General features: G+C 31.9%; 3 protein-coding genes across 4 annotated transcripts in view; 2 read left to right on the top strand and 1 right to left on the bottom strand.

Moving 5' to 3' along the window:
- Positions 1-270: 270 nt before the first annotated feature.
- On the top strand, positions 271-9,568 carry LOC131940933 (ankyrin repeat domain-containing protein 50). 2 transcript variants are annotated; one of them, XM_059299853.1, is made up of 2 exons: positions 271-410; positions 2,525-9,568. In XM_059299853.1, the coding sequence occupies exon 2, from the start codon at positions 2,572-2,574 to the stop codon at positions 3,853-3,855; it is 1,284 nt and encodes a 427-aa protein (XP_059155836.1). In that variant the 5' UTR covers positions 271-410; positions 2,525-2,571; the 3' UTR covers positions 3,856-9,568. The 2 variants fall into 2 exon arrangements, with proteins under 2 accessions (XP_059155836.1, XP_059155837.1); XM_059299854.1 differs by having other exon boundaries at positions 289-346.
- A 474-nt stretch (positions 9,569-10,042) lies between these two features.
- On the bottom strand, positions 10,043-17,613 carry LOC131940925 (coiled-coil domain-containing protein 138). The gene is made up of 12 exons (XM_059299846.1): positions 17,496-17,613; positions 16,885-16,964; positions 16,100-16,231; positions 15,578-15,697; positions 15,087-15,164; positions 14,561-14,704; positions 13,587-13,733; positions 12,900-13,019; positions 12,282-12,483; positions 11,724-11,848; positions 11,045-11,235; positions 10,043-10,573 (listed from the first exon to the last, which is right to left on the bottom strand). The coding sequence occupies exons 1-12, from the start codon at positions 17,605-17,607 to the stop codon at positions 10,432-10,434; spliced, it is 1,593 nt and encodes a 530-aa protein (XP_059155829.1). The 5' UTR covers positions 17,608-17,613; the 3' UTR covers positions 10,043-10,431.
- LOC131940924 (sodium- and chloride-dependent glycine transporter 2-like) overlaps positions 17,559-17,811 on the top strand; it is a 58,968-nt gene continuing 58,715 nt past the window's right edge. The window contains exon 1 of the mRNA XM_059299845.1: positions 17,559-17,665. The gene's annotated coding sequence lies outside the window, so the exon portion shown is untranslated. The remainder of the gene's footprint in view (positions 17,666-17,811) is intronic.

Here is a 17,811-nt window from a genome sequence, read left to right as displayed (position 1 = left end):
AAAAAAAGGACAAACGTTTTACCAGTTTATCGAACAAAATATAGATATGGTCTAGCTCTATATAGTTCTGTTTAATTTAGAGTAGGCTACAACGACTCATTTGTTGTTTTATAATTGACCTGCAAATTGCCGGAGTAGATTTCTTATTATTTTATTGAGAATGTCTAGTGCGCTTTTATTTTTATTTGTTTACATTAACATTGGAGGCAGAGATTTGTTTGTAAAAAAGCTAGCGATTGGACAAAAAAGTAAAGCTAAATGGCACGTGCCCTCAGCGTGAACCTAACCCTGACCTCAGAAAGTGGGTTAAATTTAGAATTTAGATGGTTTCCCCGAGTTTGCTGAGGTACATCATCCAAATGCATTTCATTTAGATCTAGATTATTTGCATTGCCACATTCACTGGAAAGGTTTGATTTTTAAAGTTATTTATTCGTTATTTTCACAATTGTGACCGTTATGCTATGACATTATTGTTTGAACAATCAGACCAAAATTAGTATGAGACCTTGAGCTTCGTAACAGTCTACGTACTGCTGCTGCTAGCATGCTCTTGACAGCTGATTCGTGATTGCCGAAAGAGTGAAAGAAAATATTTTTGGTAGAGTCTAGATCTAGATCTATAGGCTAGGCTATATCGTCTGAATTTCTAGAATCTAGATGTAGATTTCTGGAGTCTAGATCTAGATCTTGTAAGCTTTAGATCTTTAGGGACTAGATCTAAATCTATGTAACCACATGCAATGTGCAACAAATTTAGTTAATTAAACACATTTAGGCCTCTAGCCTAATTAATTAATAATTTAATAATATAATTATTAAGGCCAATTCCAATTTAGCCAATTAAAGTTTAAAGTTAAATATTTTAAAGGCAAGGCTTTTAAATATTTTAATATTTTTAATATAGGCCCTATTATTTAAGAATTTAAGACTTTTAATGACTAGGTCTAGATTCTAGCTACTACTACTACTAGCTAGATTACTGATTTGTATTAGAATCGTCTAGATCTAGATCTATGTTTGATATGATACAAATTGGATACTGTAATTCTCTGACTGTGATCAGTTAAAGTTAAAACAATATCAAATTAATTTTGACAGGTAGGCTAAAACCAAATCAAGGTTTGGTTATTAATATGCTAATCATAAATCATCACATCTAACTACTTTTAAATGTTTGCTTAAATTAAATAAAATGTATAAGTATGGCAATTACCTGTAGCCTACTAACTAATTAAATTTAAAGAAAAAAAACCATTTAGCAAAATTTAAATCTTCAAGTAAAACTAGATCTTTACTGAATAAAGCGGGGGTGATCTCCCCTAATCTTTCTTGAATATATACTTATACTAGTGTGCTTGTCCCAGCTGGGGGGGCTAGAAGAAAGGTCAAGGATAGACCGGGGCAAATTGTACCCTGCCAGAGGGTGGACGTGCCTGATTCAATTTAGTGAACGACCATAATACTACTTCTTTAAAACAAACTTATGCGCCATAGTGCTCAAGGGATAACCCTTATTCAGTTTAGTGAGCGACTGGCTCGGTTTAACCAAGCAGCCTTTTCAGCATTGTAGGGTGCTCGCTAAAACTAACGTAGGCGCCATAGTGCTCACAGGGGACCTTGGGGTGATTCTGGTCACGCAATAGTAGTGGCGCTGGCGGCTGCGCCTGTTGAAGTTTTAATGCTTAATATAGCAGTACCCCTAACTCGCTATGCAAGATGCCCGATTAACAGATACAAAGTGCTAAGATAGCGGCTCTGGAATTCTGGGCGCTAATTTTTTAGCATGATTACAATACTTCCTCTATACTTTGTATACAAGAAAGTAAAAATGGGAAGATAAATATTAATTTAAAAAAACAACAAAAACTTTAGAGAGTTATTAAAATATTACACAAGCTATCAGAATGCTGTTACTGTTATTGTATCAGTACTAAAGCCGTTAAATTTGGCGCCTCCCCCCCAATATATATATGTGTTTGTGTTATATATATATATATATATGTGTGTGTGTGGCAAGCTAATTCTTTAGAAAACCTTACCTATTTGTGTACCTCACAGAAAAACATAGGCCATATGAAGTAGAGTTCCTCTGTTACTGTAACTTCTGCCTATGAAGGGATAGTGTGGCCTGCAGGAAGTCCAGCCTTCTTTACTTTCTCTATTGTGACTCAGCTACCCATCAGAACTGAATGGATTCATTGGATGTCCTACAGACTCAGACTTGACACTTCTGGATTAGGACCTTGTTATGAATGCACAACTCTGTTATCTCCTATATATTCAATATTCTGTTGACCTTTTTGTTGAACTCTGAAACTCAGAGACAAGAAAAAAAAAACTAGTTAAAATTAAAACCATTTATTCTGACATCAGTACATCATGCACTAGACCCAGTCCACATTATCGTTCACTTTCAACATGGGGTAAATTCAGCTCAAATTTTTAGTAGAACTAAAATACATCTATCCTATCTTTAAAATTATTTGTAGTACTTAAACTTTTTATTTTTTATTTCTGACAGATGCAAGGCAGGCTCTTTCCAACCACTAATTAGCTTGTAGTCTAATAATGGCTACAGTTGATGCACACAATTTAAATGAACATCTTGGAGCTTTATACATGGAGGATATTAGTCTGGATTTTATTCTGAAAGGCACACTAGGGTTGAGTACTTCAGACAACTCTAAAATGTCTAAGCTCAGTTCAGCTTGTTTTGATTGTAACATAAAGCTTGTTAAAACCTTACTTGAACAAGGAGCTGATGTGAATCTTCCAGGAGATGATGGTATGACACCTCTGCATGTTTTATGTAACAGCATGAAGACATCCCACAATCGTCTGCAGATAGCAGAATTGCTTTTGAAGAAAGGCGTAGACGTCAATTTAAGGGATGCCACTGGTAGTACGCCTTTACTTCTAGCATGCAAAAATAATCAAATCGGCCTGGTTGATTTGCTAATCCAGGCTGGTTGCAATGTGAACATTCCAGATGAAAATTTCGATACACCCTTTATGGTTGCCTGTAGGATGGCATCCGAAGGCTGGTATTTTTGGAACACTGACTTCTTAAATGATGATAGTGATACTGAAGATTCTTATCATGATGATAAATTTCCACCAGTATTTATTTGCAAGTCTTTGTTGCGGGCGGGGGCCGATCCTAAGCAGGCAACGCTTCTCCCAACTGCTGTGCTGTATAGCACTCTGGAAACTGTGAAGGAGTTTATAGATCTGGGGATGGATGTAAACATGAAGGATGAAAATAGGCGCTCACCTTTAGGTTGTGCTTGTTCGACGTCCTGTTCAATCAGTATGGTCAAGCTCCTGCTCGAGAAAGGCGCGGATGTTAATGGTGATGGCAGAAAAAACAAGCCCATTATTTCAGCCTACGTGTACAACTCTGTTGACAAAATACGCCTCCTACTTTCTTACGGTGCTTCGGTAAGCTGTGAGGAACTGTCTGAACTATTTTCCATCAGCCTTACTAAATGGGTCCTTGAAAACCCAGATATCATTAGTGAAGATAGCAAAGAGCTCCTGTCGTGGAAGCTGCTAATGAAAGCTGGATTCAGGCCCACATTTTCACTTATTGCTCCAAAGCTCAAACACGTTTCCCTTTGCAGCTCCTACACCAAAGTTAGCCCATGGATTAATAATTTGCTGTCCCCTATGTCATCGCTAGCCGATTCTTGTCGAGTCACCATTCGTGCCCAGCTGAAGCCATCAGTAGATGAAAAGATTGACCACCTGCCTTTGCCCAATAGTATAAAAGGGTTCCTTAGATTCAGTGAATTTTCAAATACAGTATTTAGGAGAAGTAGTATGAGAACCGAGGAGAAATTTAGTGTATAGATTATTTCATGTATTTTGATTACATGGTCTTTCACTAAGCTTCACTTAAAATGTTATTGTTTTGTAATTGGATGTTTTTCTCAATTTAAACAATATCAACCTTTAAATATTTAATGAAGTAATTGAACAAATAAGGTGTTACTGTTTGCTAGCAATTGGAAGAAACAGCTGATTAACCAGCATATGCTGTAAAGTCAAATTTGTCAAAATGTACTTTTTAAACCTGTCTAGTTGTATGTATTTCTTTAGCACAATCAAGTTTTATTCATGACAGAAGTTTTTTTTATCAAGCAGATTTCTTTTCAATTGAGGTTATTTGTCAATAGGTTAAAGCAAGAAAAAAAAACTAAGTTTATAGCATGACACTTTAAAAAAAAGTAGTGTTATCAGCCTGGTTTCTTAAAAATTTCAACCCCTATACTGAATGGGCATTGCATTGCTTTGCATGCATAATATTTTATTTTGCTTTATGTAATTATGCACCCTGATTCCTAAAGGAAGCCAAGTGTTTCTAGCCTATCCCTGACTGAGAACCACTGACTTTTGTGATTGTTAAATGGATTGAAGATGTTTTGCATTATCAAATCATAAAATGGCATTTTTAATTATTTTTTTTTGCATTATTCTTTATGGCTGACATAACTTTTTTTTTTTTTTTAAATCTTGATACCCACAGGTCTTAAATATTTTGTTATAATTCATTGAGTGATAATGGGAGTCATAAATAATCAGTTTTAAGAACTGAAAATACTGTACATTTGAGATCTTTATTAAGATTTTTATAAAAGGTCTTCCAATATTACTTAAACTAGACCTAGATTATAACATTTTGATCAACATTCATATTGCTAGATGAATGAATTCTCTAAGGAGAAAGTAAGCTTTACCCACTTGCTTTTGAACTAATAGTTATTGGAAGAACTGGTGCTTTGTTTTTAGAAAATTTATTATATTCTGCTGTGTAGATTAATAAAATCTAACTTGACAGAATGTAGGTAGGCTTATGTATCTGCACCCTACTGTGAAGCCACTGACTGTAAGATATTTGCAATTGGAGTGTTTTTTTTTTTTGTATATTTAAAAAATAGGATACCACTGGATACAATAATATAATAATAATTCAGTATTTGTAGCAATACTTTAAAAGAATTGTAGTATTTTAGTATTAGCTTAGCTTTATAATTTACCACCTTTTTAATAAAAGTCGACCCAGCAGGTAAATGGTAATCTTACAAGCTTATATGGACAGTATTAATTTTTGTCTTTGTTTATATTTTCAGTTGAATGATGAGAATTGAGACTAGTTATTTTCTTTATAATGACTTTTAGACAAGCTTGCATGTTTTTTTAAATTTTAGATTATTTATATAGTGTGCATGTTTTTAGTTCCATAAATCTTTAGCAGATGAAATAAAACTGATTTTTCTCTTTCAAAAGTAATTGTTACTTTTAAAAAGTCAAATATTACAAGATTTTACAGTGTAATATGTATATGTGTTAAGCTGGAAGTGTGTAAGATTTAAAGTGTAAAACTGCTGCATTTGCACAATTAGTGACCACAAATTAAAATTAAATAATACAACATTTAAGTTGTAGTAAATAAATTTAATATTTTAAAAATATGTTTGTGATATATTTCTTATTGTTAATGTCTTCAAAATAACAGTTTTGTACTTACATGCATTTAATTTTGTGGAGCTTTTTACCATTAAAAAAATAGCAAATAGCTATTAAAAAATATTTTTGATTTTTTAAAAATCAATATTGTTTTCAATGAAAATAAATTTCACAAAAAAAAATAAATAACAAAACTATGTTAATCATTTAATAAAAAAGGAGTGGTATTCATGTTTAGTGCCATTTAGGCATAAGCAGCCATTTTTTAATCAAGTGTTTTTGGCTTAATTCTTCAAAAAAATTAGTCATAACCATTTTAAATTTCTCTAAATTCTCTTATTTACTTCATTTGTAATTTAATTTTTTTTCCTCTGTTACAAAAGTAATATGCAAGAATTCAATGTACGCATGATTCTAGGTTGTGTTTATATTTACATGTATAAATAAATATATATAGGCTTATATACTTGTACTTTTATCTTCTACATGAAGCAATGTATTTTAAAATATTTTAATTACTCAATTATATATATATGGACTGATTAATTACCAATCCTAAATTTGTTTGAATTGTACAAGCTTTAATTGTCTTTGTCATTTAATCAAGTTATATCACAACATAGGTATGTCATGTTTTAAGGACACTATACGGAATGTTTTAACTTGCTAGTCACATGTATAAATGTGATACCCCGGTGAAAATAGATTTTAAAAAATCTTTGCAAATTGATAAACTTTTTAGGCAGATTTCTTTTTTTAAAGAAAATATATGCTTTATAGTTAAAATAACTGTATTATCCCCTATATGTCAAGCCAGTATCTATTATTACTATTAAATATTGATATATATATATAAATATGACATACTGTATTTTAAAACACATTGTGATTTATAACTTAAAAGGAAAACTGGTCAACTTTTCTATTGCCATACATAAATAGTTTTTTTAGTCGGGGGTTATCCTTTTATGAAGGCCATATAAACAGTTGAAACTTATAGACTTGTTTCCCTGTGGCCGTGTGCCCACTACGATTTAATTTACAGTTATACATTTTATATGCAGATACTTTATGGTGTAACTTACAAATGATAGCACAACAATTTGAATTCAGATTTTTGTTTGTCTGACATTTTTCTACAGACAATTAGTCTGTCATGATATTTGGTCTACTAAAGCATTAGGATTTGGATTAGGGAATTGAACATTGTAAACCTCTTCAAATCTGCTAAGACATGGTGGAATTTTGGCAGTAATAAATGTAATAAAACCAACATAATCTGACTTGGGTTGACCAAATGTGGAAGTTCAAATATCATGATTGATCTAATGTCTAGATGAACCTTGTTGACAAAAAGTGAAGGCCATTGTTGCAGAACCTAGAAAAGTATATTGATGATAAATTCAACATGTTGATGTGCACTCAATTCTCCCCCCCCCCCCCCCAGTCCTCTCTGTGGACATCATAAATGGATCACCCCCTCCCCCTTGCAAAGAAAAGAAAAATGGCGCTAGTTTTACAATACTTAGCGATGACAATAGTTTTCAAATTCATAACTAAATAAATATGTTTGACTGATGATGCTTCTTTGTCCTGTATAGCTTTTAACATGTGTGCTTGCAAAAAGATATTGACATTAAACAGTTTTTGTTGTATTCGGAAGATTAACCCACAATTTTTAAAGTTTATCTGGTGTTGGTACAATATTAACAAGCTTTTGTTGGCTAATCAACTAGAAAATAATCTATTTATATAATACATCATAGAAACACTGCCTTGAGTGTGCGCAACGTAAGGTATTAAAGCAGTCTGCATTTCATAGTGACAATCTACTTTTTAACTTCTTGACTATTGAAAAAAAGTGCCTGTATTATTTTTTTTTACAAAAATCATTCTTGTACATCATGAGATGAGCTTTTATCATTCTAAAGATGTTTTTAAAAAAAATTTAATGCTGATATGTTTTATTTGTAATTCAATAATTAAAAAAGCATTATGTTTTAGCATTGCATCTACAGCAAAGTGTATTATCGGGTAATAAATTGGCCCCCCTTCCCCCACCATTGTTAGGGATCATGCATATATTAGATTTACAAATTCAAGAATTCATACTATATTCTTATTTCTACAATTCTTTTTGCAATTTTTTAAGTGAATAGGTTGACACAACTAGTTAACGTATTTAACACAAAATTCAGTGTTTGAACTTCTTAAAATAAAAATATGTTTTTCAAAAAAAAATGTGATTTCTATTTTACGAATAAAACCAGTAATTTAGTAAAGCATAAAAGACACACAAACCCAGACATACTTTCAGTTTTATACATATAGATATATTCTTTATCTATATAATTGGTTTCTCTGTGTGAGATAACACAGTTAAGTTGCCATTAAAAACATTGCTGTATAACTCATGAACATTTTTGTTAAAATTTGGTTTCCAGTATTAAGAATTTTAAATTTGTCACTGGTTTGGATTTGTGTGATTTTTATAATATTCAATGTATTCAAAAAATATAGGCCTATTCTGAGAAGTGGTGAATTTTTTTTTCATTAAGAGTTATTGATAGGATTTTTTATCATTGTCAATTCAATAGGGCAGATTTTATATATTTAATTAATTGAAAGATCTTTTTTTAATGTTGAAACAATAGACATATTGTTTAGATGGTCAAAATACATGACACATCTATAAAAACTTGATAACAAACACAAACATCTGATTGTTTGGGCTTAATTCATCATACTCAAAATAAACTTCAGCATATTATTGCATCAGTGCCTAATCATTAGTATGCATTGGTTAATGGATTAAGAATAGATATTTATGTTCTACAGATTTTATTTAAACTTTTTTTGCTTCCTATAACACAGGGGTCTCTAAACTACGGCCCGCGGGCCGGATGCGGCCCGCGCGGTCATTTCATCCGGCCCGCGACGATCTTTTTATCCACTGAATAAATGTGTGTTATAGCTGACTGAGGAACTTAGCACAGAAAATTCAAAACAATTTGAAAATGTAGCTTTGGGTGCAAATACGATTGCCCGCCGTGTTGCAGACATTGGTGAAAACATCTTGACTCAAATAGCGAAAAATGCAAGCAAGCTTCGCCATTTTTCAATTGCAATGGATGAGTCGCTGGACAGTTGTTCCACCTCTACTTCTTGTGTTCATTAGAGTGGGTATAGAAATTGGATTCTGTTGCAGAATTAACCAGTCATTTAAATTTTCTGAACCTAAAACGGCAATAGAATGAAATCTAGTTTCTTATCTATACACCCACCTAAAGACCTTCAGATTCAAACGTGTCATGTATTTGGAACAAGTACAGGCCAACAACCTGACGCACTTTCAGCAGTGCACGTTCTTTACGGCTGAAGCAACCAATGAATTTCCCACGTCATTTAAATATGATCATCAAAGACTTCCAGCTGCAGTTTTAGTAGGATTCAAAGGCAGAAGAAGTGAGACTGAAGCAAATGTGGCCAGTTGCAAAGATGAACTGCAGCTGGAGGTCATTGAATTGCAAGAAAATGACTTCCTTAGAGACACTTTCAAAGAAGGGCAGATTGATTTTCATAAGTTTTTGCACAAGGAAGACCGTCCTAATATTAAAAGTTCTGTATCATAGTACCTATCGAATTTTGAAACAATATACCTTGTGGACACTTGAAATTTGTAAATATTTCTATATAAATTATATTTCGTGGGGGGGGGGGGGTGCGGTAGACGTTCTTCTGGAGAGGGGTTCGCCCCCTCCCCAAAGAGATGCCTTAAAGAAACTCTGGCCCCCGAACTGATATTTCAAGTTAATGTGGCCCTCGGACTGAAAAGTTTGGAGACCCCTGCTATAACACATAGACATAGTCCAGCCTATACAACTTGTTGATTAAAATAAATATAAGAAGCTTTAGTAAATTAAATAATTTGATTTGGACTGTAACAAAACAATTGTAAAATTGTGATAACTTGTTAAGAATCAACTGAAATTAATCTGTCTGTAATGTTAGTGTTTGTTTTTTGTTGCCTGTACTGTGAAGATTTTTTTCAATGCTTATAACAACTCGAACTGGAGAGAGTAACCAACAATAAATATATTTGAATAAAAATTACTTTTTGCTTTTGATCCTTTGTAAGGGATATATGGTCAGTAGTGAGGCATACAGAAGTGAATGTGTGACTGTGAGTCCATTTAAACTGAGCTAACTATACAACACGTAGGATGGCATGTACAGCATAAGACCTAGAAGTCTCTAGTTTGAATCCAGGTTAAGTCCATAGAATGTGGCTTAGTCTGATCAGTACCTGACTCACATTAGGGAAAGTAAAGAAACAGGTGAGCACCACTTCACTTGTCCCATGGACCATTAGGATAAAACAATGCAGTACATGTGTGGTTATGTGATCACATTTCTAGGAGATGAAATAACTGAGTTACTTTATTGTGTTTTGGAAGCTGTTAGGTGTATCAAACTATGACATGATTCATGAAATAAGGGCAAACTCAAAGCAGTAGCTAAGATATATGTTTATTTCATTAAAACAAAGTATGAAATGCATTATACATATAAAAAAGATTGACACAAATTTAAGTAATAATCATAGTACATGATGCGCAATTTTCTTTTTTTCTAAAATAACTAAGCACCTTATTTTAAATATATTATGAGTGATACAGAAAACTTATGAATAATTAGGAACCAGAAAAAGTCATAACTGGTAGGGTTTTTAAAAGGGATGCCAGAAATAAATAACTAACATATACAATTTTATTTAGTATAAAATAAGAGAATTCTTATTTTAAACAAATTTTACAAATCATCAATTATGTAAGATAATAGATGAATATTTAACTGTACAAGAACAAATGATAGGAATACAAAGAGAATTAAACATGAGTATAGCAGTTATCTTTAATGAGTTATGTACACTTGGGTTAGTAAAAAAAGCAACATGAGCTATGTTTTGACTGGGACATTTAGATTGAATAAAATAGATTTCAAGTTGAGGTTTAAAAATGCATTGTCATTGCCTCCATTTACTAATATCTCTTGAATTATAGCAACAATTGTGTATGTTTCAAAGAAGCGCTTGTTGGATCTAGGAAGAAAGAAAAAATATTTTTAAAAGATGGTAAAACAATTGCTTAGAAAAAATAAATAATTAGGATCTATTTTAACTTTTAAGTCTTTTTGCATATTAAATGTAGATTTGAACCTACTTTAAATTAGCGTTGAAAGTTTTTACTATCATAAATATGGAACTCAATTAATTACAATTTTTTAATTTGAAGTTTTTTTCATTATAAATAAAAATCAGATCCTTCTTTAACTTTAAAAGTTTTGTTATTATTATTGTAAATTGGGACATACTTTAAAATGTAAATCTCAATCATAAATGTAAATCAGAACCAAAATTAACTTTGAACAGTTTTATCTTTAAAAATCTAAATCAGAACCTACTTTTACAGTTTATGCCAATATAAATGTAAATCAGGAGCGTTTGTCATTAAAAATGTAAACCAGGACCTACTTTAGCAGTTTGTCATTATAAATGTGAATCAGAACCTACTTTAACTTTGAAAGTTTTTGCAGGATGATGCTCAGTCTCTCCATAACTCTGATGTCTGGCAGAGGTGTTCGTAAGAGCAGGGCAGCAGAGCGGAAAAAGTGTTCATTGCTGCAACTTTCCAGAAATGTTTGTTGAAAAGGGGACTCGGCAGACAATTGAAGCAGAATATCAACAGCCACATTAATAAACGTCTGAGTTTTAGAAAATATATAACATTATGGGCTGTGTGTAGTTAAACAATATACAAATGATTTAATTTACCATTTTTTTAAGAATGAGATAAAGAAAAAAGGTGTTGCTTATCATTAATAAGCTAAATGGTGTTTTAGAACAATATAACAATCATCTATTTTAATAAAAATATAACACGGAAGAGTAATCAACTAATATTTATATGATAAATAATAAAAATATCAAACTTGTAAAAAAGCTTTTGTTTTCAAATGACATTTTGTAAGGCCACTTAATGTCTTTTGTAAGGTCACAAAATTACTGCCCTTTGCTCCTCAGGGTCCTTACAGGAATATGTCAATGAAGTCAAAGTAGCAAGATAAAATTACTAAGGTCAATAAAATAAATGTAAGGTGATGAAATTGTCAATCTTAAATTAAAAAGCACTAACAAATATATAATGTGTCATCATGTCTGCTATGAAATCTGGACAAAATATAAAACTGACCTTATTGACAGGTTTCATAAAGAAAATGATGACACCAGTAGCTTGATAATACAAAAATAACTCCTTAGACTGATCATTCTTGAGCTCTGTCTTCAACAAATCAAACGCCTGGGCTAAAACATCAGCTGACAAATAATATAGAGTTAATTATCGTTTAAGTAACCTTTTCTAACAACTTTCTACACCTCAAATTTTACTCCATACCATTTTATTACTGTGTTGATTTGCAACATTTTCTTAAAACTTAAAAGTTTTGATTCATCAAAACAGTAATAGTTTTTTAACAACTATGAGAAATGTTCTGAACAACTGTAATATTTAAAGTACAGAAGAGACATTAAATGTAAACAACAGTTCAAAAAGGAAACTTAATATGGTAATTAATTCCGCACAAATTTTCCTGAAGTATGAAATATTTGGGGGAAAATTTATTATAAATTATTTTACATAGTATATACTAAAAAATATATTAATAAAACAATACTGATGTGGCGACTGAATTTTTTTCTCTATCAAAACTTTTAAATAATAATATATATAAAACATTTAATGAAGTACCTCTTGATAAAGTTTTCAAAACTATTAAAGCAGAGAGCAATCTGATGTGGTTGTTTGTGCTCCTCATAAACAAAGGCTCCTTTAACTTTTCATTCAGTGTGGCCGTCGTGGCAATTATTTTCTCTACCTCAGTAACTTTGGAAGACTTTGGATAGTAAACCTCTTCTCCAATTCTTCTCATTGTAGTGGACATATTTACATTCTGTTAAAATTAGTTGTTAAAAAAATAGCTGTTTTAAAATATATATATAAATATAAATATATATATTGAAAAATAAAATAATATAAAATGGTAATTAAACTAAGCATTCAAAGCGAAGGCTAATATTTAACTTAAATCTGTAAAATGGTTGTATCAAAGACACAGAATTAAGTGTAGTTCTGTTTTTAAATCAGCTCAAGTTAAACAAAAAACTCTCTAATAAATTAACACTATAGCATGATGAAATACAATTCTGTTTGAAAATTAATTCTTACATTATCTTAGTTGTGTAGGTCTACCTAATGATTTTACCTGGAGAGTTTGTATCTGGTCTGTGTGTAAAAGGTCTACCTAATGATTTTACCTGGAGAGTTTGTATCTGGTCTGTGTGTAAAAGGTCTACCTAATGATTTTACCTGGAGAGTTTGTATCTGGTCTATGTGTAAAAGTGACCAATAAATAAACTGTAAGCAAGGGAGACAACAGCGGACATTGGCAGCATTTTCCCGTAGAATTTCTACAAGGTTAGGTAAAACCTGAAACCAAACATTTGTTCAATTTCATCAAAAATAAATATCAATTTTACTCATGAACTTTTTACTTGAAAAATGAGTACTCAGTAATGCAACAGGAAGACATTCTGGGTCTAATATTTTAATCCTTGGAATAGCATGACTGCTAAAAGTCTCAAGTTCAGATCTCTAGCTTGAATTTGAAGGATGTTCCTGAGTCCTCTCAACTTTGATGGGTACCTGACTCATGTTAGGGAAAATAAAGGTGGATGAGCATAGTGCTGACCACACCATCCATTGATATGCTGAGGTCAAGAAACATAAGAACTCTACTTCATCTTCATCTGCCCTATGGAGAGTTAGGTCTGAAAGAGGAACCCTACTTTTTTTAAACCTAACCCTGACCCTAATCCTAGCCATGAACCTAGTACTGATTTAGAAAGAAGAAAAATAGTATTGCATTATCCTGATAGGGTTTTTTAAAGAACCAAAAAGTCTAAGTAAAACAATAGAAAACTAACATTTAGCTTATTAAATAAAAAAGTTCAAGAAAATTCACAAGCATTAAATAAAAATGTCAAAATCACATACTTTTAAAACCCTTTCTTGAATGAATGATGGAGCGCAGTAGGACTCTGATGGTTTGGTTGGTAGATCAGTCAGGGCCTGCCTGAGGTGAGCTTCACACACCCAGTCCAACAGGGTGGACAGAGCTGATGAGTACACCTGAATTGTGTTCTGACAAAGGGAAAACAGTACAGCGTTTTAGAAACAGAAACATCTGAATAGGAGAACCTTTCTGAATACATGGTGAAAACTATATTTTCTATAGTAAGAAAGGGCAATTTATGTATTAATGGTTTGGCGTGGTTGATTATAGAGCATATGGCTGCTAACCTAAAAGTCTTGAGTTCAAACCTGGGTTCAAGTCTGCGGACTGTCCCTATATACACTTAGCTATAATGGGTACCTGACTTACGGGAAGGTGAAGGCGACTGGGCATAGTGCTGACCACACTATCCCTTCATATACAGAGGTCACAAAAACAGGTGAACTCTACTTCACTTATGCCATGGACTGTGAGGTTTTTCATATCTTAATGAATGACTTAATTCTCTTTGATTATCCAGAATAGTATCATATACAAGCAGTTGATCTATAAAACAGGGCAACAGATGTCTTAGTGACCATTGTGTATTATTGGGTATAAATGTCATATAAAAAAACAATCTGCCAATTCTCAAGGATAACAGTAGCTAGATAGGCGATATCTTACAAACTAGGATTTTTTCAGAAATATGGTTGGCTGAATACACCCAGCTCTGATGAATAGCTGGATCAACACAGGGAGATTAAGGAACTGACCAAAAAAAATCCCTTTAGCAGCTACAAAAAACCAAACCAAACAAATAAACTCTTCCACCCTCTAAACTTCCAGGTACCATTACAGTATTTTACTTGTATAAGCATTTGAATGTTGTAACTGCCCAAAGTGGCATAAAAACACCTTTTCTGTGCTGAAATCTCACTGAATGTAAGAACACAATGATAATATAAACACATACCTTGCTCTGCTTGGGAGTTTTTGGCTTTTCTTCTGGTTTATCACCTGGCTTTACCGAAGTTGGTTCTTTTTGTTCTGAGTAGGCCTCACTTGCCAGTTTGATCACCTCTGTGTCCTTCAGCTTTAATTCATACTCCTGCTTTCTCTGTGAACATCAATAAATCAATAACATCAACAAGCAAAATATATTTTTGGGTAACAGCAATAGTTTGTCTACACACTAAATGAATGGAAGAAAAAAATTCTTTAAAAAAGTAAAAAAAAAAGAGTTTAAAAAATACTTTTATTGTAAAAAGCTCCATATTTTCATACAATAGAGAAAAAAATGGGTCATAAAACCATTGTGCAGTATATCTGAGCAATCTTTTTACATACTATAAGTTACTTATTATAAATAACACAGATTACTATTATTTTTTAACACAAACTTTTAATAAAATTATCAATACTAACATTTTCATACAAAAATATTTTACTTGTTTATGAATATTTAACAACAGATTTCTATATTTTGAACATGGACTTACTTGTAAATTAGCTAATCTAGCTTGTAAACTTGTCAATGATTTTGTAAGCTTTGCATTCTGGGTAGTCACTGCCTCAAGCTAAAAGCAGAACAAATTCAATTATTTTTTAATGAGCATAAGATCGTTTAAGCAAGCATGCACTTAAACCCTGATGGAAATTATATGTTGGATATGGGTTACTAAAGGTCCAATCATCAATGATTGGTTATAAATATGCTACAATCTGTGTACTTTTCAATCATGTTTTATTAATGCCATTAGCCCTGTCATATTTATTTGATTTATCATTTTCTTTTAAAATTTGTCCACATTTGACTTATGAAAAGAGTCTTACTAAACAGTCAACCATTTTGCAGTTTCTCTATTGTAATAGATGTGTTCTGACAAAGACCTTGGGTTGAAACATTCATTGTACACCATATCCAACCAAACTTTGAAAAACATATTTATTTTAACACGTTTACATTTATTGAAACTAGTGAAAAACATACTTCTTTTTTCATCACATCATTTGCTTGTTTGAGAGTTTCAAAGTTTTCTTTCAACCTTTTATTTTCTTTTGTCTTTTCTTTTAGTGCATGGTCTAGTTGCTTTAGCTCTGCTGTATATCTCTGCAAAAAATACAAGGTTTGTGTCTGAATGATGTGGTGTTTCTATACAGAGAAAATATATTTTAATGCTTTGACATATCTATAAATGGTAGTGTAATGTTTTCATTCTATGACATATGTCACCAGATCAAGTCTTAATAAAGTGGCATTTCCCTGGAGGTCAACAAAAGCTAAATACATTTCTATAATATATCACTACAGACAGAATATAAGACTTTGATTTAGCATTTTTATATAGACTGAAAAAATATTTTTCTTTTCTAGTATTGCCAAAGGCATTTGTAAGCTTTTATAGGATTAACTTTTTACTGGCTTTTTTCATAAGCTTAGCAGCAAAGACAGGTTGAACTCTACAAAGAGGTCTTAGAAAAAAAAATGATCAAGGAATTTGGTTAGTAATACCTCCTCAATGGACATAACCTTAACTTTAACTTGGTGGTCTGTGACTGTCTGCAAACTCTCCTGTGATATAACCAGCATTCTCTCCCTTTCTTTAAGCTTAGCTTCACGCTCATGGAGGATACGATTTTCTTCCTGGAAAAGAGTGTATAAAATTAGCATAAGGGTTATATTCTAGGGGAGAGGAGGGTGGTGGAAAGAAATGGAGAAGAGCAGAAAAGAAGGATGACTTAGTAATTGAAATATAAACTTAACACAATCATCTAAGTTATGATGAAAGTGCATACATTGTGAACCAATAAGAAAAGAGTTGAGTAATGTCTGTTTTTAGAAGATTGAAAACTTTTTGATTGATTTAAGATTAAAAAAAAAAACTTACAAGAAAAAAAAAACTCTACAAGAAAAAATTTAATTGCATTTATCACAACTGAGAGCTATATTAAAATTTAATAAGGTTGACTATAAATTGTTCATATATTCTATCACAAGAAGCAGTGGCCAGAAGCATGATGGCTAACAGATCTGGATCATGGGCTCGAGTCCATTGTTCCAGAGTGCACAATTCTCTGATGGGTATCTGACTCATGTAAGGGAAAGTAAAGGTAGTTGGGCACAAAATTGATCATATTATTCATATGTTCATTTCATATGCCAGGGCCACAGAAAGAGGCGAACTCTACTTCACCTTCCATATTGACCATCAGGTTTAATTGGGGAATTTTTACATAATAAGGCTAATTAATCAAATCAGATCTATCATTCTTGAGCATACAAAATGTTTAACTCACCCTTAACTTATCACTAATTGCCTGTAACTCTTTGTAAATCTCTTTAATATCTTCTTTAGTTAGCTCCCCTTCATCTGAAACTAATTTTAAAAATCAACAAGAATTAGGATCTCATAGTGATAAATGAGATTTTAAAATTACATTTCTAATATTATTTGATGGCTTATATTATTAAAAATTAAAATCATGATCAAAATAAATTCATTTTCTAAACAAGAAAAAAGTATGTTTAAACTGCCTGCAATAGGAAATCTGAAAAATATAAATATTTTAAATGCTTTTAAATTGTGATTTAAAAGAAAATAATTCGTAAATGAAGTGAGCCCTTTCAATACAAGATTTTGTAAGTGTAGTATGTTGCTTGCTATAATTATAGGTGCACTGATATCCTTTTATATTATTCTTCAATAGCTTCATTGTTTTACCATTACCAACATTTAAGATAAGAACCAGTGCCTATTTTATTACAGGCATGCATAATTGGAATCGTAACATCTAGTCCAGGCTAAACAGCTGACCTTGAAAAGGTAATTCACCATGTACAAACCAAACAGTGTAATTACATGACAGTTGTAACAACATTGAAATTATACAATTAATTTTTAGCATACCTTCATCGTCTGTGTGAAAGGAAGCCATGCTCTGCAAATTGCTTTTCACTTTGGAAGACAGTGCCCGCATGTGTACATGTTTTGTATCACTCTTAGTTCTATGGTGAGACATTGAACTTGAAGACTTTACTGAGGCATTTTCAGCATAAAATTCTTGAGGTTAATAGCTGGTAAGTGTAATTACTGTACTGACTAGATCGAATTCCAATTATAAATGGAATGACATCATCTGTAATTAAAATATTTTATATTTATAATATTTTCTGAGAAATGAAAATACTATTTAGTATAAGGTTAAAATAATCAGTAGTATTGC

Source organism: Physella acuta, unplaced genomic scaffold (genome assembly GCF_028476545.2).
Source record: "Physella acuta isolate Inbredline_101_S28 unplaced genomic scaffold, ASM2847654v3 ptg000335l, whole genome shotgun sequence".
Taxonomy (NCBI): Eukaryota; Metazoa; Mollusca; class Gastropoda; family Physidae; genus Physella; species Physella acuta.
This window is presented reverse-complemented; position numbering and strand designations above follow the sequence as displayed.